The following is a 27466-nucleotide window of genomic DNA, read 5'->3' as shown; positions in this document are numbered from 1 at the left end:
AATATTTTCTGGATGTAATGCACAGCTTTAGTCCAATAAAATATGAGTAATAAGACTAAAGGGGTTTCCCCACAATGGAAGGCAGCATTATATAGGATGCACTTAGTGTGCAGTTTTTTCAAATTTTGTTCAGGGTGTGCTGAACTGCTGCTGAAAAAAAAGGTTCACATTATCTCTTCATTAAATCATTTCTCTGAATAAAGCTGTAAACTTTATATTAGGAACTGATCAAACTGCTTCTGTTCTGTATTATGCCAACATCATATCAACTGTCATTCATTTAACAACTTAGGCATTACTACAGCCTTGAAGAAAGCACATAGATATTTTGCATCTTGCATAAATCAAGGACTTATAATACATTACCTGAAATGATGGCAGCACAGCCACCTTGAGGAAAGCATGGCACTTAGTACCCATAAAAGGTTTTTTTTTTCTTTTTTGAATGACTGCATGACATATCAGAGTAGACAGAGAACTAAGTAGCACTTGAACAGTTATGAAATGAGTGAAAACAAAATTTGTTATTCAAAAATATTCATACAACCTAAACTTGTTGATTTTGGAAATGTGTCTATTAATTTCCAGAAACTGTAATGCTACAACACGAAAGGTCTGTACATATGCTAATATTGCTAAATCAGCACTGAAGTGGCTATTCTGCAATTGTTTTCTAATATAAAATTTATTGTTCTTATTTTATAATGGTACCAATTAAAGAAATAGTAAGGCTCAAACCGTAATTTTAGTAAGTAGCAATACTTTATAACCACTACATTGGATTAGTTTACGGATCAATTCAGCCTGCTTTGAAACTGCTGCCAACATTTTTTTTAGAGCATTAACTTGCTCTTAATTTAAACCTCAGCAGAAAACTTAAAAACTAGACAATTATCGATGGGTTCTAGGCACTTCAGAACAGGGTAACAGTTTCCCTTCAAAAATTATCTTAAGAATGTAAGAGGTCCCCTAAAAAAAGGGGTGGAGACAAGGGGGAAGTGATACAAGAGAAAAGCAGCAGCTTTTCCAGCAGAAATATTCTACCCTTGAGAAGGAACCTTTCATCTATTCTTACTACTCTAAAGTAGGAATGTAACTGGTGGCCAAAACCACTTCACATACAAAGATGTTAAATTTGGACCAAGTTTCTTCTATGTAATTCATTGATTTAATAAGAAATAATAGAATATTGGAATAATGTTATCATTGAAAAAAACATACTTTCTGGTTCATTGAATCTATTTGTTACTTGTTACATCAATTTTTAGACACTGTTTTCCCTAGTCAGTTTATGCTAATAAATGTTGGTGAATAAGATTAAAGCATACAGAGATTTACCTGCCGAGTAAGATTTTAAGTAAAAAAAAATTTGAAAGTTTTTCTCTAGTAACACCACTGAACCTGTGTGATCATAAATACAGACAATGCCAAAAACAGCACCGATGCCTGACAGTCAATATTAACTCATTTTACTCATGACTGCCTATTTTTCACAACTCACATTATGCTATTTCCTCTAAATTGAAAGTGTTACCACTTAATCCCTGTCTAATGGTTATATCCTTGATTTGTGGAATAAACTTTCCTAGTTCTGACTGGACCATACTGTAAATTTGTACATGTAGTAGATACTTCATTGGAAGTATTCCTGGGGAACTTTGGTGTCCAGAGACCTCTTGCCAAGTTCTGCTATTCTTTTATATGGTTTCAACTCCATGATTTTAAGACTTCGGGATTGTGTCCCTCTTAAGTTTGTACAGGCGTGCCCACAGTAGTGTGTTAGTTCAGGTCACAAGGGTACTTTAAAGATTATCCTCACTGACAGTGCTTTTGTTTCCATCACAAAGTAGGCTGGGAGTATGCAAACCTGAATTCTTTAGGGATGAAACTAACTGGAAAGCTCAGAGGATGCCCAATGTTCTCCATCAATTAAGAGGCCTTCAGTCTGGGGTGGAGCAGAAAAGAGCTCAGCTGAAGGAAACTCAGAATGAGTGGAGACATCAGGTCCTCAGCACCAACTATCGTGCTCTACAACAGCAGCTTGACGGGGCTGCTTTCCTTAATAGGGAACCTGTATTGCCAAGCATCCACTTCCATCATTTATCACAGTTACTTCATTCAGCCTCAAGAGCCTTGAGTCTCTTTAATATTTTTTAGCATTAGCATGACTCTACTTCAGCCCAAACGAGTTTCTTCCATGCATCCCAATTTCCTTGATTTCTTCCCTTTACTGAGACCTGTTAGGCAACTCTTCAGCAAACTGAGTCAAATAAACATCTTGGTAGGCCTACAATCTACTTACTGATGTCCAAAGACAAAGATGTATCTAAAAAAAACCTGCCTGACATGAAGTTTCTAAATTTACACTTCTTTTACTAAACAAGATAACCTAATCTTCAAAAGTGGCCCCCGAATCACAGAGAATTAACTTGCACCCCGCTGTGAGTCAGTGACCGAGTAATATGATTGTACTACAATTAAGTTAATCTTCTGATAAACAATTTGTAGGACATAAGAAATATTAAAAGCCTAGCTTTCATTTTAAGGATTGATTTTGAAAAAGTTTAGTGGGAGTGGGTTTCCTGCTATCATTAGAGAAGTGGAAAAAGTAAATATGGCTGATTTGTTGGGGAGATCCTGGCATCCACCAAAAGAGAACCATACCATACCACATATGCACTGTACTTCTGAGAATAAGAACTTCATATGGCTAGAAATATTCAACCAATTAAGCAGCAATCCAATTGATTTAACACTGGTAATTTAATTACAAAGTGCTGGTTCACACCAACACAGATGCTTTCATGATGTAACTTACTGTGGCAGGAGCTACAGAGCCTCAGAACTGAAGTATGGTTAGAGAATATTACTAAAAAAATTTGGCCTTTGTTCTAAGGCAGCATTATAAGTCTAATTCTAATTAGCTAGTACACATAATACTACTTTTGCATAGTAACAGTGCATTTTACAATTTAAGCAGCCAAGCAGGGGCTGTGCAATAATAATTAAAAAAAAAAAAAAAAGCAAGGCATATGAAGTTAACCTTTCAAAGCAAACTTTCCTGACCTTTCTGAAAGAGAAGAGTTGAAGCCTTTTCTCAGTAGTCCCCTTTTTTTTTGCTCTTTTATTCTAGTCTTCTGTGACCTTCTCTCATTAGCTATTTTGTTTTTCATAAGAAACAACAGTAGAGGGAGCTGCAAAGTTTCACTAGCAGATACTCATCAAAAGTCAAAAAGAGCAGCCAGAAAGTTTATGAGGAAGATTTGTAAGGTTTTCTTCGAAACCGAAATCAGGTAAGCCAGAAAGATTTATAGAAATAGCTGACAGAAGTTCATCATAAGGAAAGTGATTTCCTGAACATGTAAAACTTAAAAAAAAAAACAAAAAGAAATTTTAAGATTAAACTGTATTCCTTGGCATAAGTGTTTGCTTTTTAAGGATCCTGAATCACTGTTAATCTTATTTCTTATTACTAGCAAAATGTTATTTCCTAGTTAGAGCTTCTAAGGGATGAACTGCTTTCACAGAGAGAGGGTTGCATGGCTGCTTTAAGGAAGCGTTGAAATGCAACATTCCCATTCCACATCAGAATGCCTTCCTGTAGACAACTACACAATGCAGCTGAGCTGTTATGTCTAGTCTTTCACAGCATTTTGTCTTTCTTATTAGTAAATAAAAAAGAACAAGCACATAGTAGTTAGAGGGCTGAGATTAAGATTAGAACTGCACTTGCTTAAGAGAAAATTGCCCAGGAGTGTTCACACCATGGAGACTGCAAGTACTTAGAGCTTAGACACAAAGTTCCCATGGACTCATGTCCCAAATACCAGAGATGCAAGGCTAGAAAGAATCGAGATTCACACATTTACCTGACAGCCCCCATTTGCAAAGAAGAGATGTAGATGGCAGTACTTTGTATGTGAGAGTGATTGCCTTGGATTTTCACTGAAAATGCTATAGTCTTATGCATTACCAGGCATATTTTAAGGAAATTCATAAATACATAGGAATGCAGTGTGCTTAGTGCACAGAAGCAACAACACATATCATTCATAGAATCATAAAATCATTTAGGTTGGAAAAGACCTTTAGGATGATCGAGTCCAACCATTAACCTAACACTGCCAGGTCTACCTCTAACCATTTCCCTCAGAGCTTCACCTATATGTCTCAAACACCTCCAGGGATGGTGACAACCACTTCCCTGGGAAGTGGGGTGTCAAGACCAGACTCTGCATCTCTTTCAGTCACTCCGTTGCCTATCAAGTTCCCATTTAATGCATACATCAACAGCAACATGGAGAAAAAGGGAATATTCTGCAAGTGTCATTTAAACCTCCAAAAGCACTTGTCTGCTTTGCTTTTAAAGTGCAATGAACTCATACATGCAAATTATTTGGAAGCATCCAGGTAGAACTCATTACTCTAATTATTTTAACACCCTAAATGTAATGGGACAACAGCATTGAAGACCAGCAGCCACTGAGCCCTCAGAAAAGGACTCCAAAGTAGCCTTTTTGCACAGATCCATGAGGCTTTTGTGCAATATGTGATTTTTGTACCAAATTCAACATTATTAGAGCAGCTCAAGGCTGTAGCAACTGTGTATGTTATGGACTAATGCCTGTGAACCATAGGGGCCAGGAGGAGTGAATATGAAGACATCTCTGCAGCAGTTTTATGTTTAAAGAACAATCACAAATGTTCTACAAGAGAGAGACAACTAACAGCGGAAGCAATAATGGAGAAAAAAAAAAATCAAACAGGGCTGTCCCTATTCCCACACCTTCCAACAGGTCTCCATCCAGCCCAGTGTCCTGGTAGAAGAGGAACAGAAAGAGCTCCCGAAGAAAAGCAGTAAAAAAACGAAACAAAAAAAGAAGGGCAACAGTAATTAACATAACTAACTGCTGTTTTCATAAAGGTCTTACTAACCACATCAGAAAGCAAAAAGTAAAAAAGCAATATGGTACTTTCCTCAGATTTGTGGGTGGAAGAACAAAGCAGCAGGTTCAAACAGCTTCCCATTATAGTAAATGCAATCCATAAGGTAAACATAGTACTTTGCTAGTCCAACATAAACAAACAAAAATAATCATAAAGCCATCAACGTCCAGATTATTCAAGAAAGTCAGAAATGCAGATAGACTTTATGTAAAAACTTAGATTTTCTTTGGTAGAAAAAAAATATTGCCAACTTAAATATTTCATTTAAATAAGCCATATAAGTGAACAAAAATTAAGAAATACTTATACTCAGCAGAATTTGCTTCCAGTATTATTTTTGTTACCACGTTATCCAATGCAAAGTAAATCAGAAAATTATCTGCCCCATAATTCAGTTAGAAAAACATTTCAGAATTATATATGATTTTTCCTCCTCTGCATTTACTTTTGTATAGCTATTGAGATTCAGAGTTGACACAGGGCCAAAGGTGTCACAGAAAGAGACATGAAAGATGAATACTTTCATGACAAACTGATCTGTCAGAATTATGGCATCTTGTAACAAAGGTTTTTTACAGTAAGACTTCATTCCCTCTAGCAAAGCATTGGAGTTAATTTTAACTGTTTAACAATAACTGAAAGTACATTAAACTGTTGTACCATTTCAGGCAGATCCCTTGGCTCCAAATATTCCTCTTTAAGTGAGCTCTAGAAGGCACGCTTACAGAACATCTGTGTGTTTTATATGCTAATAAGGGAGGAAAAAAAGCCTTTGGAAGACCTACATATTACTTCTTCCACAGGAATCAGCTAATCACTCAGTTAAATACAGTCTTCAGCCTTCCCAGTGCCAGTCTGCTTGTTTCTTGGATAAGGGAGAAGGGATTAAAGGGGAAGAGGTGGCATGACACAAATAAAGTTCTTGGCATTGGCTTAATTTGTTACCTATGGTACATCTTTGAAGTCAGAAAGTTTATTAAAAATTATTCTTGACAGTAAACCAGTTATTATACACAGAGGTGTAAGACACATTTCATATTAACGATCTAGTAAATTAGTGAACTGTCTTTTAACTGTGTTTCCATAATATAACTTCCAACCATATGTTCCTCAAATATCTGGAAGAACAGCCTAGTTTATTAGAAAGTGTAACAAATATATGCAAATAAAAAAAAGCAGCTTGGCAAAAGAGATAGCATTTTATTACAGTATACAGTGCTATTTCCATTGGAAAATGGACAAGTTCCAAATGAAACTAACAGGAAAACAAAAATCTCTAAGATGTAAAGACCATCAATGAACATATTTAAGTTAAAAAAACCCAAAACATGGCATGTTGTGTATTTGAAGTTTTATTTATGGGAATGCAAATATAACCATGGCATATCACAAAACCAGTTAATAACATTTCATTAAAAGCAGTTCCTTAAAAACATCTGCAATCATCTGCAGCAAAAACACCAAATACACTGAAGTCAAAATGTTCTTACAGTAGCCTGTTGTAGATGGTTACTAAAAACCAAATGTCAAAATTTACAATTAAAAAATTGCAGAAATACCTAAAAATGGGCACCTAAAATCAGTAGGTATCTCATGCAGCTGTATTTCAGGAAGTGCTGATTATTCCTTCTCAGGAAAATAAATATTCCGATTTGGTCAAAAGGTGTCCCCCAAAAAACAGAGGGGCATTTCCTGATGGTTAATTACACCCCAAAACTCAAATGAATGCAGATGTTTATTGTTAACACAATTTTTTTTTTTTTTAAATATGCTCTCCGGTCATAAAATTCAATTTAATTCATCAATGTGCATACCTGAAGTGCTATGTTGCCTACATTCAGTTTTCTTGGAAGAGATACTAAAAGGACATGAATCAACACGGTGTATTTTAGCGGAACCATTCCTTTTCTTTAAATCATTCTTTCTTTCCAAGGAACTCATACACCTACTGACAAAGTTTGTAAAAGAATGCCATCCATCTTTTATTTATCTCTCATGTCTTCGTTGCTTGGATCTGATCTGTTAATAAAAAGAAACAGTCTTAACACAAGTAAGATTAATTCTTGCGGTATTTTGCTTTTTGAAAACATAACGCAGCATGTCCAGGTTACAGAACTACACCCATAGATATTTTGGTGTAGTTACAATAACGGGGACAGCACAGCTAGAGAGCTGTTTTCAACTTGCTCTCTCATCCACTTCCGAAATTCCTCCACAGCCAAGTTGCTTTCCCTGAATGTTGCTAACTAAATGGGAAGACTCTTCCACATAATTCAGTTTTCATCTTTTTCAGGGTTATAAGGCAACTTTGATGAGACTAAGGCCTGGAAGTTATGAAGTACATATTTCAATTCCTTCTACACATTTCAGCTTCCACATAAGTAAACATGAACTAACTCCTCAACAACAAGGGATTTAAAGTTTGGTTTTTAATAACTCTCATGAAAACTTCTTTGCTATGAGCAACCACACTTCTCCACACTGCTGCCTGATTGCCACTTCTAAATTCACTTCAAACATTGCCTTGGTTAGCATAAATATACTGCATCCCCATTGCAAATTGTGGAAATCAGCACAATTTTCCCCACTAATAGGGAATGTGAACTCAGTTTAGACTGTTGTGAGACAGGTTAGTTTCACTCTACCGAAGATGTGTTGGTTGCAATAGTAACCCATTACAAAATGGGGATATATGCAAACCTGGCCTTCTTTAGGGAAAAAAGGCAAAACCTCCTGCCCCTCTCTCCTCAAACCTGTGAACTACCTGTAATGGGTCTGCAAAAGGTAGATAAGGAAGCATGGCTGTTGACAAGAAGAACTGTGCATTCACTAACCAGGTGTCATTTCCTTCACTGAATTTTATGGCACCCTCAAGTGGTCTAGGAATGATCAGGAGAATCACAGTAAAAAATTTCTTTTAATATCAAAGTCTTCACCCAATAAAAGTATAATTGCCAAACTGCATGCGCTTAGGAAACAACAGTTTAAACCCAACTCCTCTTAAGCTTCTGAGGACACTGAGCCAGGGAGTTAAAGGCAATTATTTTAGATAAAGCCCATCGATTTTCAGCTCAGAAAATTAAGAAGTTTAACAACCCCTGAGAAGTGAATAGCTATGTGAGTGACAGCAGAAGCACCTGCTTACCGTGCTTAAAAATCTACATATACAGTATCAATATTTTGTCAGAAAATAATTAGACAAGCATTTGACATCCTTTCAAGTAGCTCGAAGCTATGTACAAAACCATCAACTCAAAATTTGGGTCAAAACTTAGAAGGTTTCTCAAAGACAAGCAGAAAGTCACAGCAAAATATTCCAAAACCAGAATGATATCTGAAACTAGGAAGTAATATGTGATTTGGAATCTGTCTCTACGATAGGATGGTGGAGAATGTACTGCTTTTCTTCTGTAGGGTAGTAAATCTCTTTGTAAAGATAAATTATTGGCTAGTATCCCTTCCTCAGAAAACATGACCAAATGTTCCTGTAGTCTGTAATAACACAGCAAAATAAGCCATCTCATTCTAATGAGCAGTAAGGATTCTAATTGGAAACGACAGTCTGGTATCCACAGATAAGTGGAGATATATAATGTAGCTGCATTTTGAAGGAAATGCAATCAGCGGCACCACCCCTGGAGCATCGCTGACATTGTGCGGCTGCCACAGCACAGAATGCCCCGGGACACAGACACTGTCTTGCAGGTTCTCACTCTACTACGCTACTTAATACACTCACAATGTAAGCAACATAAATTAGGGAGCTAAAATTAGGATGAGTCTGGCAAAACAATACCACACGTCACTATTCTATACATATAGCAGTATACCAGAGGAGGAAAGAGACCAGATCCTTACAAACATACAACAGAAGGATATACAGCATCCATACCAAGTTTGTAATTAATCTGTATATGTAAAACATGATCTAAGCTGGATCTGATACTTTTTTATGTAGCTGAGAATGTCTGTGTATGCTATATCATTATAATGTAAGCTGTTCTTATTTTGGCTCTAGATTAAAGAACTGAATAATCAAAACTAGTGGATTTGTCTGTGTACTTTGCTTATTTTTCTAGCCTGCTTATTCACCATTTCCTGAGACATAATATTAAGATATGTAAAACTCAGGACAGGAAGAATAAATTAAAGAAAAAACTGAACTACCACAATAATAAACTGAAGTTCAGAAGCACCTGGTATTGTTATTGTCTACAAGAAATGGTGTTCCACTGTTTGCAAGGGTATGCATTAACATTTCATAGCACACACTTTTGTCAGAGAAACTGACATGGTCTTTTCATGTACATTAAGGAGGTAAATGAAAGGCAAATATGAGACAGAGCATTAGTACTCACTGTGTAATTTGATCTGACAGCAGATGTGGACAGAAAGAAAACAAAGGAAATAATAAGGGAAAAACCTTATAAAATGAAAAAGTTTAACAGAATGAAATAGAGTAAGAGAATTACATATGATATACCTTGGAGCCAATCCACACCTTCTTGTAATCCTTCTCCTTTAAGAGCATCACTGGCACTGAAAGAAACAAACCAAGTCACGAAAACATTGTGAAAATACCAGTTTTAGTGGAGTCATTGCTATACCTGTAATTTACAGAATTACAAAGTAGCATTAAGTACAGTTTTCTTCACATGGAGAAGGCTGCTTCTCATATTACATATTCCAGATATCTTCCCAATATGGAAACACCATTTCAAGATATGATCTATTTGATTTCCGGTTTCAAGGCAAAGGAATCATCCCTAGAACATGAGGCATTCTGGAAGAGCTCCGACACAAGGCAGCCACAGTGTTCTGCAGCACCTCCACTTAGATATCTAACTCCCTCCTCGGAAAATGGTATAAAAGATATGTCTACTATTTACAACAACAGCAACGAAGTAGCACCTTTCCTCCACCCACTCAGTTTCTGTATACAGTGAGGATGTTGGGAGTACTGGAGAAAGAAAGCATAGTGCATATATAGATCATGGCAACAGCCAGCCTAGGAGTGTCTGTTAATATATATTAATATTAAGCTACACTGAGAACAGTGTAAATCTACCCTTTGAATCACAGGTGTGTAACTGTTTAAAGGCCCCTCATTGTGCAGCTTACAAAAACTAGCACCACAGTGAATGTGGACTATTACTGAGGTTAGCTACAAAATTATCTTCCAAGTAGCTTGGCAATTCATTGGTGTAATTTCTAAGACAATAAGCAGTGAGCCCAAACCAACACCCTGGTATTCAGCTTTAATGTTAAAAGGTCTAAAATGAAAACTGAGGTTTTCAGCAGCATTTAGCTGTTGCTTTCACATTTATTTATAATATCTGAGGACATGAAAACGTACATCCTTCAGAAACAGACCAACTCCTATAGCTAAAAAACCCCCTCAAATATAACAGGGTACAATGAGAGTACAGTGTGACTCTGAGCTCACACAAGAAGTTTACTAAGGGGCCTTTCAACAACAGTTTACTAAAGTATCTGCAGAGTGGCAAAAATTCTAAACGTTTTATTGTTGATATTCTGAAACCTGCAAGACACTAGCAGAAGAACTCTAACAATTCTACTCAATTTCTCAGAAAAAATAACAGCAGCTATTCTTCTGGTAAGAAAGCTGCTTTCTGATTTCACTGCAAGTCCTCCATTTAATTATTTGTGTAATAGTTCTATACTGAAAATTTTCAAATCACAGTCTACATGAATGCACTGTGCCTTTAAAACAAGTTTCATAGTAGGTATTGTAATGTTACTACTGCTTCCACATGTGGTATCACAGCATTTTATCTGATCTAGTTTGTTATATAATATTGAGTGGCATGACAGAACTAAAATCTGAATGTAGAAATTAATACCAATAAAAGGGTAGAAATCAAAAGGGAAATTTACCAGATATGCCATGGCTTGTCTTTGATGTTTTCTAATGACAATAACTGAGATACTTTCACAGATGATATTGCATCCCGGAGGTCCATCTTGTTAGCAAAGAAGAGAATGGGCAGTCGACGGTGCTTAACATCTAGGCATGAGCAGAAGTAAAACTATCATGACATCATGCAACACTTATTAATCTCTGCAGGTAATAAGCTACAAACAATACAAGAAGATAGTTTGCTCACCTGTAACTGCACTTCTCTGAAGGTTGTATCCTACCAAGATGCAGACTGTTGGGTCACGTGGTCTCTGGTTCATGCTTCAAGAACACTCAAAATTTCTGGCAGGCTTTGGGATCTTCCCCCCACCTCTACCACTAACCTTATATACACATTCAAATCTGTAGGTATATATTGCTGGTGAAGCTGAGGAACAGGAGACCAAACTGCCTACAAATACTAAACATCTTTGCTTACTGAGGACTGGATGTATAAAACACAGAAAAATTAGTTGTGTTCATTCATATCCTCACAACAGCAGTTGCATAAGGGTAGTCTGAATTATCCTTTAGTATCCTGGAAAGCATCCATGAATTCATAAAATAGGAAAAAAAAGAAGCACACGCCTGGACGTCCCTTATCCTACCTTCATTTGAACAAAGACTTCTTTTACAGAAGCTCTTCTCAGCTAGCAGTGAGAATTACAGACAAAAACAAGTACCCTGACAATTTCTGGCACACTTAAACATGTAAAAGCATAAGCCTCTCTGATTACCACAAGGACTAGTGAGTCATTGAGAAGGAAACCAAGCATATTCTCTTCAGCCTCACAGATGTAGAACTCCTGAAAAATTACCAGCTCTAAGAATTTTTCACATCATTTAAACAAAGGGTGAGTTACAGGATTAGAGAAAATCTAAAATTGAGTCTATCAATCAATTCCTGATAGGAAAAGAACTTAAAACCCCCCTATGATGAAAATTACTATACAGGCTCTTTTTAAACTAGTAAAAACAAAAGCTTATTTCACAGAGGAAATAAACTAAGTATTTATTTAAGAGCTTCAAATATAAGCTACCTGGCCCCTGCTTGAGTAGGGAAACAAAACAAGAAAAATCCCAAAACTGTCAATGCTGATGTGGTTCGAATCTTCTCAGTTGTGTTCTTTTCAAATCCTCTATTGAACACTTCCGCAAAATCAGTGGAGATAACACTATTGCCACCCCTACTCAGAGATCATGAGTGCTGACCGAAGTGCTGACAATTTTTACAACAATTTACTCTATCTGGAGCTGTGTTTTACTCTGACATCCTCTAACACAAATCAAAGGCCTCAAAATACAAGAAAAGAATGTAATAATTACAACTCTCTTTTGATTCCATAGTTGAATAGCTTTTCTGTCCCGACTGAAATTTCTACACTAATCTATAGTATAATTCAATGAACCCTGCTACCCACAGGTTGCAGGTCATGAATACATTAAAACCACAAAAATTAGTTGACATCACATATGCAAAGAGCCAAGTAAATAAAGGAATTGTTTTTTTAAAGCAATTTAAAAGTGGCACAACCTACCCACATAGACTCATAAATGTATATTTAAATATGTTTGCTAAATAAACCAATGGTTGCAGATATTTAGATTATTTCCCACCTTATGACATTATTTCCTATTATACAGTATTTCCCCTTGCTATGTTTTTTACGGTTATTAATGGAAAGCTAATATTTCTTAGTTGCAAATATTTATAATACATTAAAAAATAATCAACCGTACACTAGAAATGCATGATGTGTAGTTTTATACAAATAAGTCAAATTTCTAGAAATTTCATTTTATTTTAGAAGCATGTGCTGGAGGTCAAGTGACCCAAAAGTCAATATCTAAACAAGTAATCTATAGACTATCATCTTGCAAAATGCTGAAGAATGAATATTGCTAAAAAAATAACACGATAACAGTGATCACTAAACAAGCCCTTATTTGTAGAGTGCATTGTCCACCACATAAGTAAAAATAATTTATAGTTCTGATTCATAAAGATTTCCCAGATAGCATAACTTCTAACCCCACTGACGCTTCACATTACACATTCCCTTTCACCAGAAAACCTCAGGTAAATTCTGAGAAAAAGAGAGGGAACTGTTTTACTGAAGGATTGCTAAGATTTTCAGAGGCAGGAGTTGATTCAAGGTTGTTATCCTGCATCCATTTAAACCTTAAGTAAACATGTAAATTTAAACCAGTCTAGGAGGTTCACAAAGGCAGAAGCATAGATGGGGAGAAAGTAGGGTATGCAGGAAGAAAAGCAGAATAGTAATACAAATGAAAATGTAGATATAGTAAACCTGTTATAAATTGATTCGGGTAATAGCTACTTTTATCAAACATTACCACTAGAAGAATTTTTATTCTCTTTGGTTCTCTTAGATGTGACCTACAAAAATCCAAAGCAATACAACAGAACACTCTTGCTGCATTTGAGCTAAGCTCCCTCAAATCAGAAATACAAAACTGCCCTTTCCTGGTTCTAGGGAATGTACTAGGTGGCCACAGCCGTGATCTCTCAGAACTAGAAGACACAAACACATCAACAACTGAACAGCACTGACCTGCTAGATCAGCATTAATAACCTATTAATGCCTACATGAAAAGTCCCACCTAATCTTGCATCTCCTCAGTTTCGACATTTTCACTCTTTTGCCTTCTAATAGACCAGTAACTTAGTACAGCAGGCTTTACCTCCCACCCTTGGTCCTATGTAGCTTCCATTTTACCAAGGGAATCACCTTTTACTGTGGTTAATACCTTTGGTACAAAGTTCCCTGGTTTCTAAATAATCCACCTGCACTTTCCGGTTCAGCTCATCCTCTCCTTTGACCTTTGCAAGACTGTCTTTTCATCATCTGCATTTGAAGTGTCCCATACCCTTGAACATGGAATTAGGAGGGCTCAATCAGCTCACATACACTCAACTACAGCTTTTTGGTTGAAGAACCGATCTATTATACGCAGTCTGCATGGTAAACAAAAACATAGTAACATAATTGCCCCTTTCACGGGTTAGAAACTCAAGTCAGTTTCTCATTTCTCACTTTCAGCATGGTGAGCCCTTAAGACTCTACAAGCTTAATAAATAAATAAGAAAATACAGGATTATTTCACTTCTAAATTTTATGCATGTAATTTTATAGTCTGGTTAGTCAGAGCAACTAACTAAAGTGCTCAAAATCAAAGTCAAAATTGCTTACAAAGATTCCAATAATGTTGGCTATATGGAAGAAGAAAGAAGCAAAGAATTGGCTGATCTCAGAACTTAATTTAAAACGTGTCCCCTCACGTAAAAAAACCCAAAACAAACACCCTAAACCTAACCCCGCAATTATGAATTGTCTCATATTCTCTTCTATTCCATGTATCCTTTTATAGGCAATTGGAACTGACTGGTATAATTATCCATCCTTATTTATGAAGTGCAATAACAAGAAAAAGAAATATAACAAAGATGAAGAAAAGAAATTACAAGTAATGCTACAGGAATTAGCTATCTTAATTGAAAAAAAAAAAAACAACAGAGAGGGAGATTCTTTTTTGTATGTGTTTGTCATCATATACAGTGTCTCCAGCTTCGAAAGTGTCCAAGTCTATTTTTCCTCAAACAATGCACTTTGTGCTCTATATTGATTAATGAGAGACCAATCCAAGTCTTCGTAGGCAACTGAAGTATGATCAGTTTGTAAATGTGAATAGGCATTAAAAAAACCCCAAACTTAGTGAAGACTATTATTGTTCTGGTATTCATGAATGGCTAAAATATTTGTAAAGTACTCAGAACGCAGAATGTGTCAAATAAGAAGGGTTTTCATTAAGACAACATAACAAATATGGAGACAGAAGGGGGAAAAAGCCTCCTTACCTGGATGATTCAGAAGAGTGTTAAGTTCTTCTTTGGCCACAACCATTCTTAATTTGTCACTGCTATCAATAACAAAAATAATGGCTTGGCCTTCTCTGCATAACATAAAAAGAGCAAAGAGGCAAATTATAGCTTCTCTTAAACTGTCATTAAGAAAAGACTTCAGAAGAAACACCAAAAAAAAGCAAACAAAACTGATTTTTTCCCTTCCAATTTTTGTTCTTGTTATTTACCATTAACATTGAATCCAGTCTTATTTCTGAAATTCAACCTTTTGTTAACCTGCATTTCTCTTCTTTTTTATTTGAGACATGAGGTTGTTAGCTGCACAACTTATACAAGGTTCCATCCACACGGACCCTTCAGAAAAGCTTCATTTCTCTACTGAGGCTGAAAAATGAACTTTGAAAATGTAATCAACTGCTTATTCTGACAGTGCAGCCAGACAGACATGTTTTTTGTAGAAATTACTTATTTTCTACACTAAACCACGCTTATGTAGAGAAAGGTCAGTTACCTTTTTAGAAAAAACTGTGTCTAAAGCTGTTTAACAACTAAGCATATGCAGATTAATTTAACTTTTATAAAAGTCTGCATAAACAGGATTTTTCTTTTGTTTTGAAAAACAGGTATAAACTTTCAACTATTTCAAATCATTAAGATTTTTTGCTAGCAATATGACCACAATCTTGTACAACATGTATACATGCTGTTCAACTCCTATTTCAGGATATTAGTGATATTTTATGACTTGATGTTTCATTTATTGAAACTTATTTGAAAGAAAAATAGAGTCTGACCAATTCAGATGAACATTTATAAACACTCACAAGAAGTATTGTTAATTTACATTTTAATGCAGTATCCAGTTCTCCTTTGTTTTAGGTTTCTCTGAGACACCATTACATTCTTCACCCTCTAGCACCATCTACCTTCGTATTTTGATAAGAAACAGTCCTAGACCTACTGAAAGACAGAAATAACTTGACCAGCCTAAGATTGTATGAGAAGGCCCATCCTTTTCTAAAGCACAGTAGAACTTTAACAGCAAATAAAGCTTTTCCATATTAGCTGAGAATGCTTAGGCATTTTTCAGGTTTCATGGTGTTTTTTCTCTGTGTTTTCTTGTTGTTGTTTTCTTTTCTTTTTTTTTTTTTTTTGGGGTTGGGTTTTTTTTTTTTTTTGCTTTTTTTCCCCTAGAGGAATCAAAAGTCCAAGCATGTATTTAAAACAAGTAACAGTAATAGGGACACAACATAAGTTTACATTTAAGACAAGTGTACTTTGAGGACATCCTAGAAGATAGCGTCAAACCAAAGAAAAGTACTTCAAGTACTCTGAAGCAACTGCTTAGACACAAATACTTCATCAGATTGGATTGCCATTTTGCAATTGTTGAAAAATTGTATCTTCCTTAACTTTATAAACTGAAAAGTGCACTATTTTTTTTAATTATTCTTAGAAGTTAATCTTAAATACATGACTACTGTACCAGATCAGGAACAGAGGTGGATACAACCACATATTTCTGTCAGCGTCACCTAAGAAACTTCCCTTACTGTTAAGAGGAAAAAAGCAGTTTATGCCACACAAGGGATAAGTTACTGTGTTAAACACAGCAGTCAGATTATTTACTTATGAAGCACTCGGCTAGCATTCTGAGAGCAGCCTAAGGGCATCAGTTATTGAAACCCAGAAGTTTTGGGAGACATAAGTCTAATACTCTTTAACAACGAAGATCTCCTACCCACATAACAAGTTTTCAAATTGCTAAAACATTTTACACAGAAAGGAGATAAAGTGTTAATCCTCAATTAAAGGCTACTTTAAGCTCTATCACATTAAATACTAATATTTAATCAATATTATAATATTCAGAATTTATCGGTTCTATTTCTCCAAGCTATTTCTGTGTTGTTTACTACAGTTCACCTTATTTAGATCAGCAGCAGGTATGACAGAATAACAATGAGAAAATTTAAATGAAGATTCACATTTCATTAGAAGCTAGAAAAACAGAAAATTGTGCCCATTACCAATAAGAATACCATAGTGTTATGAAGTACAGTGAATACCCTGCTTAATAATAATATCTAAGAATACTTGGTCAAATTCTTAGTTACATGTGCCTTACTCTTTGAGGTTAATTTCCCTTGCCTCTAAAAATCTCAGCCATCAGCCACTATCTTTTGGCACTTAAGTGATTTACCTACACAAGAATAGAAAAATAGGAAACTTAATTCATCTTTGTCCTTTCTTATAGGATAGTTTTTTTCTGTTTTCAACATTTAAATCCCACCTCCAGTAAGCTACCTCAGTCTTTGAGTCAACAAGACCTCAAAAGCATGCTGATTAACAAAAATATAAATATTTTGATTTTTTAGAATGGAAAGAAATGTTGTATTTATCCAGAATGACCTTCCCAAACACCAGGTGTAAGTCTTCTCTGAATAATTTCTAGCCACTAGGTACTATCATACTTTTGTTTAAATAACATAAACAACAGCTAGTATGAACAACAATGCTTTAAAATAAGTGATAGGCTTACTTGTAGTAATGTTCCCAGAGGTTTCTGTATCTCCCTTGACCTGACATATCAAACACTGTAAAAGACAAACTGCAAAGAAAAGAACTGTATGAGGCACAGAAACAAAGAACACCACCCAAACTCAAACTGTTTTCTTTGCTACCCTGGAAAAGATTCCCAAAGGAACTCTGGTTACTCTATCTACCCAGTTTTGCCATCTTATAGAAATATTTCACAATGGAAAATGTGTTTATCCTCTGAATAAAAACTAAACCAATTATAAAAAGTTAAATCAAATACAAAATAAGCTCCCATTCAGCCCTCTCTTTTTACCATGTTAGTACTGAATATTATTTATAATGTTGAATAAATGAAATTCAGATGAGCCATTACTTAAAAACCATAGCCTGTCTTAAACTCTGTCCCTAGACAGGCACCAACAGCATCCAAAGGCTTCTGTATGCAAAATAAAAGGCTTAAAAAAAAGCTCCCAAAACACCATAATTCTACCTTCAGAAAAAAAAAATCACATTCTTGTAATAACAGGTTACCTCAGATGACAGAGCGACAAAGGGTAGTCTTTGCAACTTTGATATTTCACCCAAATGCTAAATAAAGCAGGTCAACTTAAAGAACATTACGAAAAATTCTGATCCACTCTTGAAATGTCTACAGAGGCAACACTGAATTCCTTAATAGGCGTTCCTGATTTGAGTAGTCCCAAATAGCTCCCCAAGTAGAAGCCATACCAAAATCAGGAGGTTTAGAGAAGGAAGCTCTCCAAACACCCTTTCAGCTCTATATCCAGGTATCATCTGATTCTACACCAGCTGCTCTGCCATGTATAAAGTTAGTAGCAACCCCAAACAATGTTTTGATTGTAACAGTAGATTAATACAGTTTTGGAGTTTTTTGTTTTGGTTTTTAGTCATTCTACATGGTGCATTTGCAGGTCTTCTCTCTTACTACAGGATCAGAGTGAAGGAAAGCAATATAAATAGATTTACATTCTCACACAGCCAAATCCTAAACCTGTCTTATGTGCTTTAATGAGACAGAATACGGTTGTTGAGCCTCCTATAAAAATATGAAACCTATCAATCCCACATGTCAGCTCAAGGAAGAAACAATTTTCTTACAGATGTCTCGTCATTCAGTGGGGCATGCTGCACGTTTTCAAGAACAACTGCACCCATTAAAAATGTTGTGAAGGTTACATAATAATAAAATAGCATCTAATGTTACCTCCTTAAAATATCTTCGTCTTACTACATTCTTCAATCTTAGCCTTCATTCAAACAATGATTTCTTCCTCCTTTTCCTGACCTTTGCCCCTGCCATCTTTACATTGCTATGATTGTAGGGACCATCTTTCATTTAATGAGATTAGACTGCAATCTCTTCAGACTTCCTCCAGTGAGAGTGCTTAATGGAATACAGGTTACCATCTAGGCAAATGTCTCTCCTCAAGTCTGTAACAGCACTCTATTCTAAAAATTCTTAACAGACAGAAATAAGATGCTTATGCAAACTATTGCAAAACTGTGGGGTTTTTTTGTTTTGTGTTGGGCGTTTTTTGTGTATGTTGGGTTTGTGTGTTTGTTCACAAACACAGTTTTAGATCAGCACAAAATATGCAGAATATATGCTAATGCTGTCAGTCCTGGATCATAATTAGGACTCCTAGGTACTACAGCATTTGAGCAAACTGCATGTCTTGTCATTATACCACCACACATTATACATGCAAGTGAAAGAGGTAATTAAGTCCAACTATTGTGTATTAATTACTACTGCTAAATGGAGAAAATGAAAGAAACTACTACCTCGATGTCTTGAATTTCTCTATACTGAATCCTATTGTTGGAACGATGTCCTGAGTCTGAGCCTTTAAAAGAAAGTACAAATTTTACAATCAAGTTAGAAAATGTAAATACTGAAATATATTTGAAACATGAACACATTACAGATCTATTTTTCCCCAAACTGTGCAATACAAAGACTTTCTACAAATTCAGATACTTTATATTAAAAAAGTTCCTAAATTCAAGACATCAGCGGTTTATATTTTCTAGGAAATACAGTGAATGCATTGAAGTTTAAGACTTTTTAGCCTTAAGAGTTAGATTCTACCCTTTACATTATTCTCTCTTTACTATTATTAGTATGTGTGGATATTACCTATGAAATAAAAAGTACACAGGTTAAGATGGAAGATAATAGCTTGAAGATTATGACTGAGGTCAAAGTTCACAATATTTGTGCACTTTGGAAATCACAATGTGAACCCAAGCAAGTCTACACAATACCCCAAGCCTACTAGATAAAAGAGGGTATAGTTCTATCAAAATAGTAGACTGGCCGTACACCCAGCGTCTCCCCACAGGCTGGAGGAGCCTATTTGGCTTCAGGAATTATACAGCAGACATTACACAACGGCCTAAGCATAACTCTATCCAAACTACCAGACCACTGGAAGAAATCACCATTTACCACAGAGGAACAGCCAAAACATAAAGCATTATTAATAGATCAGTCTGATAACCAGGTTTACTGCTGAGCTAGCCAAGGAACTTACCAGCTAAGTTGGTACAACAGAATAGCTCCTTTAAGAAGCATTGATACTGAGCAGGGAAAAAGGTCACATTCCTTTGAGCTGTCTGGGAAAGTGACATGCAATCCTTTTACAGACTTTCTAGAGCCCCTTATTAAAGAAAACTATAAGCAGTTGACTCCTTGCATACAACGGAAGCAAGCTTAGCTTGTTCACCTGCAGCTTCAATATGAAAAGGGCATTCCACCATCATAAACAGTTCAGCCAGCAGTTCCTGTCACCAAGGGAAAATTTGTGCAGAGTAGAAGAGGTGTTATTTCTTTAACATTTATTTCAAATGGATTTATCAAGTCCAGAAGAAACAACTGCAAACAGATGGAAAAACACTTGTTCTTGCCAGACATCTAATACATTGCTCCCAAGGCAAAGTAGCAGTTCTTCTTAAGAAGACTGGGTTGATCTGGAGCCCAAAATCATCTGTCCATTGAACTTACTAAAGACAAATTCATCAATTCTGATCTCATGACACTTGTTGCACATTAGAGAATGTCATGTCCTGCAAGGATAGGACTTACATGAGTTGTATGCAAAGGTACCCACATGTGATGCAAAGCATCACATTAAATAAAAACATTCAGAAGTAAATTCTCATTATATGATTTACAGTAAAGCAAACAAATTCTATTTATTCTACTTGTGTGGTTCCTTTTGGACCTTCTCTGATACCTATTATTGTGCTAAATCTTGAAGTTTGTGTTAAACTTTAGTTAGGAATCCTTTAGTACTTAAGGCATGACATAAAAACCCTGCTACAATAAAGGTCTCAAAAATTACTTAGATACATAATTTGCCTGGTACAAATTTTAGCATTTCCTCAAAATGATTGGCAGCAGATAGTAAGCACTTCATAGTCTTTCTTTATAAATCTATTTAGTTTTCAGCGGAAGAATAATTGCCAGAAATGGAAGAGTAGCAGACTCTTTACCATGTTGCATTTTTTAAACAATGTCCAGTGGTATTCTTCAGGAAAACTTCAACGGAAATTAAAAAACTAAAGCTGTGTCCTGATGCAAAAGATGCATATAACCAAGAAGCACAAGCCTCTGGCTTTGCACATGCCTACCAAAACTCATCTATTTCTGTTCTGTAAACATATCTAGAAACAAAGTAATCCTGCTTTAAATTTTGCTCAGAATACTATGCACTCTTAGTGGCCTGAAACACTTTTCACTGGATTAATAGACTTTAAGTATAAATGCTACTTATTTTTAAAGGTATTGTGCTTTAAAAATGCTTAAGTCATCACTGTGTGCATCTTCACATTATTTCCTATTTTATTATTTATTATATACTTACTATTTTTCAGGAAGAGATTAAAATAAACATGATAAATTTAGACAAGCACAAATTCCTATACAACTGTATTAATCCCAAATGTTTGACATATCACTTGTAACTGCAATCCTGTAACAATTATTTAAGTGACTTATGAAAACTTTCAGATCCTGATTCCAGCCATCATAAACACTTCCTTATTATGTGATCTTAGAAAAAAAGTGCCACATCGACAGTGTTTTTTTGGGGAAATGTTTTCATAATATGCACGTGGGTGCTTACATTTAGTTTTAGTTAGTTGGAAACTCTTAAAACAGATTTTTTAAAATATACTAAATAAAAAATCTCTTCACATCTTTTCCATAATAACATTTAGTATAACAGCATGGAAAACTAGTTTAAACAAACATCAACTCTGCAGTAAAAACATCAACCGTGTACTAAATAGGCTACTTACATTTGAAGGTTTAAGTTTATTTATGATAGTTGTTTTGCCGCTATTGTCCAAGCCAAGGCACAAAACGTGAACTTCCTTTTTCTTCAGCCCAAGCCATCCCGCTAGCTTGTCAAACAATCCCATAATTCTGGCTCACGTACACAGGGATCACCTGTTGTTCAGAAAATCAGAGAAGGAGATAGCCGTTGAAAAACCTCGACATGTACAGCAGCGCTAGCACAGTAGGTGGGCATGGGACTAAGCAGTCCTTAAACTTTTAAAAGGACAGTGTGAATAAGACAGCACACAAACACTGTCACAGCAGGTTTCCTTGGTACACTAAGCAAATGGAGTGTAAGCTGATTATGGCGAAGAGGCCTTGATACAAAAGTAGATTGGCCGTTTATAGCCCTGTCTATATAATGCAATGTCCTTGATTCACTGGGTAGCAACATTGCCATCATTCCGACCAGTCTAAACAGGAGCACAACTGCAACACCCCCCTTACCTTCCACCAAACTGAAAAAAGGAAAGACCATTACATTTTGCTTCAAATTGTCAGTAGTCCCGTCAGTCATCATAATTTAGATGACACAGCAAAACAGTATTTCCCTTCTTCAGCACCTGCTATGTGATTTACTGAACACCGAAGCAAATAAAGTACCCTCTGTCAATTCAATTCAAACTCTAATTGTAATAGGCTTTGTTGACATTAACGCATATAATTAGGAACTAATTCACTACAAATAGAAACTGAATATAATAGATCCAACAGACATGAAACCAGACACCATAACATTCACCCACACCTCAGGTAGATGCCAAACTCCTACTCCTGCCTAGACACCGATTGAAGTTACCTGGCAGCAGCATATTCAAAGGAGCTTACAACACGTGTTCCCTTGTGGTACCTGGCTGAACACACTCTGCAAAGAGGATAACCCTTGTATTTCAGCAATCAGACAGCTGAAATATTGGTGATGCATTCAATAATAAAGCATTTAATTAATGCCAGAGGAATTCTGTGGAGTGGTGAAGGCTGTTTTTTCCTCATAATAAAGAAAAAACACACAGCACTGGACAACTTAGACTGTGATCTTAATTACCCCAGAAAATCATGGCAGAATGAGGAAGAGGAAAAAACATCAATGACAAATATTTGGTTTCACTTCCTCATTAACTGATTACAAAACGATGATTAACTGCATTTTAATAGAAATAATTTAAAAATCTTTGAATTTAATGAGGTCATGTAAGCCATCACCATTGTTTACAATGTATTTTTCTAATTTTTTAACACATATCCTTTTAAAATCTCTGTCTAGTGCATTTTGATTCAAGACTGGTAGCCATCTACAGAGTGACTATGCGTGTAACAGCTACACGGAGCTGTCACCAGATTAAAACAGGTCCAACATTTGGTATAGCAATTCCTTCAGAAAAACAAAACAAAACAAAACAACCATGTTTTTTCTTCTAACTCTCCATGTTTTATGTCCCACTCCTTTTTTAATATACATACTACTCTGAAAGCAGATAAAGGCTTACTGTTTATTATCAAATTAACCTCACAAAACCCTGCTCCAAAATGCATTACTTTCTAGTCCAATCAAGATCCTTATCTGCATACTCTAGACCAGTGGCATCAAACTCATTTTCATGGGGGGCCACATGAGCCTCATAGTTGCCTTCAAAGGGACCAATGTAATTTTAGGACTGTATAAAAAAATGTGAAAATTAATTTGACACCCCTTCTCTAGACAATAAGGTCAAAAAAATCCTTACAGGTACACTTAAAATAGAAAAGGAAAAAATGCAAGCACTTAAAAGATATTTCTAGGGATTTACTTTTAAACTCCAAAGCCTAAATACACATACTTTGAAAACAGTTCTAGAAACATTTTAATTACAGCCATTTTTTGCAAGATTTTTTTCATAACAGTTGGCAAAGTCATTATTTAAGAATATAATGGGGAAAAACGTACCCCTGACTTCTTGCCCTGCCCTTCTTGTCCCATTATTTTCCTCAGTTGTGAAAAGTTACAGCAGTTACAGCTGACACAGGTTCCTTTTACTGACAGCTGATATTTAGTCTACAATGCTATACACCACAGGCTAAACATGTACTCAAATTATTAAAAGTCTTGTCCAAGAACTTGTTATCAGAGTCCATAAAGCTTTACTGAGAACTGTAAGCCTGTCCGAGGCATGAGTGATTAACACTTGTCTTGAGTACCCAGGCTGCAGAACTCTCCAAGATAAACCAGTCATGTAAAGTGTTTAGAGAAGCGGGGAGCCGCTGCCAGGCAGCAGGCCCGGGTGAGCAGCACAGCTCCAGGGAGACTCCTCGAGAGGTGCCCGGGCACGCATGGTTGCCTCTCTCTAGGGGCTGCTCAGCAAGAGATCGCAACGCACTGCTCCAGTTATGAGCACGGTGAGCTGAAAGCGACAATCTGGAAAGTGATACATTAGTACATATCGCAGCTTTGAGTTTTGGAGTGGAGCACGCGGCCTGCAGAGGTCCCTTCCAAACTGAACGACACTCAGGGGTGCCCAACTCGTTTTCACCGGGGGCCACAACAGCCTGGAGGTTGCCTTCAAAGGGCTGAATGTAAGTTTAGGACTGTATAAATGTAGATATTTGTAAATCCTTATATAAAAGGCAACCGCGAGTCTGATGTGGCCCTCGGGGTAAATGAGTTGGACATCCCTGCTCTAAGTCCATTTAATTCACGTGGATCGCCCAAACGTAAACGTTGAGATACCAAGGCTGCCTGAGCCACGCAGAGGAGGTCCTTTCAGATTAGCATCATTTAAAACTGTAGCTACAGTTTATCTTTTTTTTTTTTTTCCAGGACTCCCGAATCCCACCGCACTTGGGGTGAGCGGGCAGGGAGCCAGAGCCCAGCACGACCCCAGAGCGCCAGGGACCACAACTGAGAAGCCCCGGGCGGCTGGGCTCCTCACCGCTGACAGGAGGACGGGGCTTCCCGCCGCCGAGCCCCCCTGGGCAGTACCCCTCGTAGCGGGCACTCACGCCCCGGGCAGGGCGACAAAAGGCAGCGGGTGCGAGTCCCCTCGCCTAGGGTGGGGTCACGGCTCCCGCACACGATACCCCACAGGAGGCCAGGCCCAGGCAGCACCCCGCAACTCCGGCTCCCGCCCGCCCCGCGGCCGCAGCACCGACCTCGGCCCGGGAGAAGTCGGCCGGGCCCGGCCGTCACGAACCGCTGCCGCCTGCGCCGTTGCCGAGGAAACCGCCACTCCGCCCCAACCAATCCTTGCCCCGCCGAAGCGTTGCTCCGCCTCCCCGCCCTCCAGGAGCCCCGCCCCTTCCGGCGATGGCGACGTGCTCCACGGGAGGCCACGGCCCCCCTGCCGGCCCGGCGGCCGCCGGCGGGGTTGAGGGGGCGGCGGGGGCTGGCGGGCTCGGCCCGGCCTGGCTCTGCCCGGGCCGCTCCCGGGGCTGCGGCTCGGGAACCTCATCATCTCTGACAGCTCTGCGTATTTCTGTGTCAGCTGTGCCCGGGCGCCTGTGCGGTACACCGGGCCGGCGTCGCAGGCTGATCACGCGTACGAACCGCGTTCGAGTCCTGTGTGTTTTTATCCCCACCCGTCTGCGTCTGCTTCTCTAGCGCAGCTGAGGCAGGAGCGCTCGGTCAGATAAATCCTCTTGTGAAGAAAAAGCCCAATAAAACCCAGCACCAAGGGTCTCCTTTCCAATCTCTAACATTCCGTGGTTCCGTGTGTGATTCTGTGTCCGCAGTAGCTCCTGTTTCTGCCGCGGGCAGTTCACTGGAGCACAAATGTTCAGGGAAAATGTCACGCCCAGTTGGCACTTTAGGTAATTACAGCAACTGGGGTTTGGGAGGGAGCAGCTTGTTTAAACCGGACACAGCGCCTAGAAATACACTTTGGTAATTTTCTGCTGTGTAGCGCAGTTCAGTCAGGCGGGTTCTACGTCTGCTGCACAAACCTAAAATTACTTGGATTGTCTGGAATTGGAAAGGGCCCACAAGGATCATGGAGTCCAACTCCTGTCCCTGCACAGGACAACCCCACAGTTCCCACCATGTGTCCGAGGACGTTGTCCAGTCTCTTGAATACTGTCAGGCTTGGGGCCGTGACACCTCCCTGGGGAGCCTGTTCCAGAGCTCCACCCCCCTCTGGGGGAAGAACCTTTTCCTAATGTCCAGCCTAAAGCTCCGCTGGCACATCTTCTCGTCACCTCGGGTTCTGTCACTGGTCACCAGAGAGAAGAGTTCAGTGCCTGCCCCTCCTCCTCCCCTTGTGAGGAAGCTGTAGCCTCATGAGGTCTCCCCTCAGTCTCCTCCAGGCTAACAAACCCAACGACTTTAGCTGCTCCTCATATGGCTTTCTCTCCAAACCACCAACTTCGTACCCCTCTTCTGGACACTCTGTAGTAGCTTTATCCTGTGTTGCCCAGAACTGCACACAGTGCTCCAGGTGAGGCTGCACCAGTGCAGAGCAGAGAGGGACAATCACCTCCCTCGCCCGGCTGGCAATGCTGTTCTTTAAATGAGCTCGACACAGGACTAGATATAAGCTAAAACCCAGTCTCTTTTCTACCATATACTTAAACTTCGCTGCCAAAGTTGTTCTCAATTCTGTGAAAGTACATGCTGTGACTTACTATGCTGCTGCAGGTATCAAATGCAGAAAAGACTCATCCTGTTTTTTACTTGGAACAGGAGCATGAGTTTTCCTCACTCTCACACCTCTATGGAGGTACTTACAGGATGTAAAAGATTATTCCTATACCATTCCCTGTGTCCAGCTCAGTACCTGACACTGCAGACCCTAATGAGACCCTACATGTCCAAGCAGAAGTTGAGGCAAGGAAGAGCTCAGCGCGCTGTTCCATACACATCCCTCATGGGCCTGCAGTGCAAGCCAACGAGCTGGAGCAACTCAGTCCCTCCCACTCTCCTCACTGCAATCTGATCATTCCCATAATTCCAGATTGTAAGTGTATCTTTGGGTTTGCCCTTCACTTCTGAACAAAGATAAGCAATGAGTGAGGGGTAGAGTGCACAGTTCTGCCTCTGCTACTCACAGGGAGGTCTGTACAGCTCCTTGGCTTGAAGAAGCAATTTTCCTTCATGGAGCTTCACCCCCGTTTTGAAAAACTCTAATGTAGTTTAATCTATGCTGAACATAGCTTTCAGTCTACTATCTCACCTTCTCCCATGGGCAGAGAAGTGGAAATAACTGATAGCAATGTGGACAGTTCTCGCTGCTAAAAATCTTAAATCAGAAGCTCCTAATTAAAATGCACTTGTCATTAAACTTCAAAAATTAAAAAAGACTACAAGCATTTTGTCTGTTGCTTGGCTTTCTTAATTCTCATTGTTGCTTTCAATATTTTTAAGGGTTTGAGGTAAATTGCAATCATGATTTCCCTATACCCAGAAAGGTTCTGATTAAAATATGAGATTCCCTCATAGTGACATTATGAGTCATTACAGGAAAAGCAAGTAGCATAAATCTCACAGTGAAATTCGGGGTTGAAGCACTTTCTAAACACAAATTGGGTTGTGGGGTAAGTCCGTTTTAGGGGAGGGTGTTGTCTCCTAGTTTTTATACTGAAATCAGTCTGCATCTAAGAAGTAGTTCTAAACTCAACAAAGAAGAAAGAATGGCAGAGGCATTTCTGTAACCAGATCTAAAATGCAATATTCATTCTTCATCATAGACACCATGTTAAACCTGACAGTCCCTAGCAAGAAAGCTCTTCCCATGTAAAATATGCAGGATGTAATGGACTGTGGACATCCTAATAATCTACATATGCTTCTGTTTGTTTATGTATTGGATGCATATGATGTTAAGAAATGAAAGGCTA

The 27466-nt window shown here is 38.0% G+C and overlaps 1 protein-coding gene across 2 annotated transcripts; it reads right to left on the bottom strand.

The window, feature by feature from the left end:
* Positions 1–5880: 5880 nt before the first annotated feature.
* On the bottom strand, positions 5881–24894 carry ARL6 (ARF like GTPase 6). Of its 2 annotated transcripts, none has more exons than XM_071813932.1 (8): positions 24788–24894; positions 21622–21772; positions 19099–19163; positions 17297–17365; positions 14749–14843; positions 10846–10975; positions 9431–9486; positions 5881–6966 (listed from the first exon to the last, which is right to left on the bottom strand). In XM_071813932.1, exons 2-8 carry the CDS (start codon positions 21742–21744, stop codon positions 6941–6943), a joined length of 564 nt encoding a protein of 187 aa, XP_071670033.1. In that variant the 5' UTR covers positions 21745–21772; positions 24788–24894; the 3' UTR covers positions 5881–6940. The 2 variants fall into 2 exon arrangements, with proteins under 2 accessions (XP_071670033.1, XP_065700369.1); XM_065844297.2 differs by having other exon boundaries at positions 19102–19163.
* Between the last annotated feature and the right edge of the window lie 2572 nt (positions 24895–27466).

Source organism: Patagioenas fasciata, chromosome 1 (assembly GCF_037038585.1).
Source record: "Patagioenas fasciata isolate bPatFas1 chromosome 1, bPatFas1.hap1, whole genome shotgun sequence".
Taxonomy (NCBI): Eukaryota; Metazoa; Chordata; class Aves; order Columbiformes; family Columbidae; genus Patagioenas; species Patagioenas fasciata.
The sequence above is the reverse complement of the archived record's forward strand: the minus strand, read 5'-3'. Positions and strand labels throughout refer to the sequence as shown.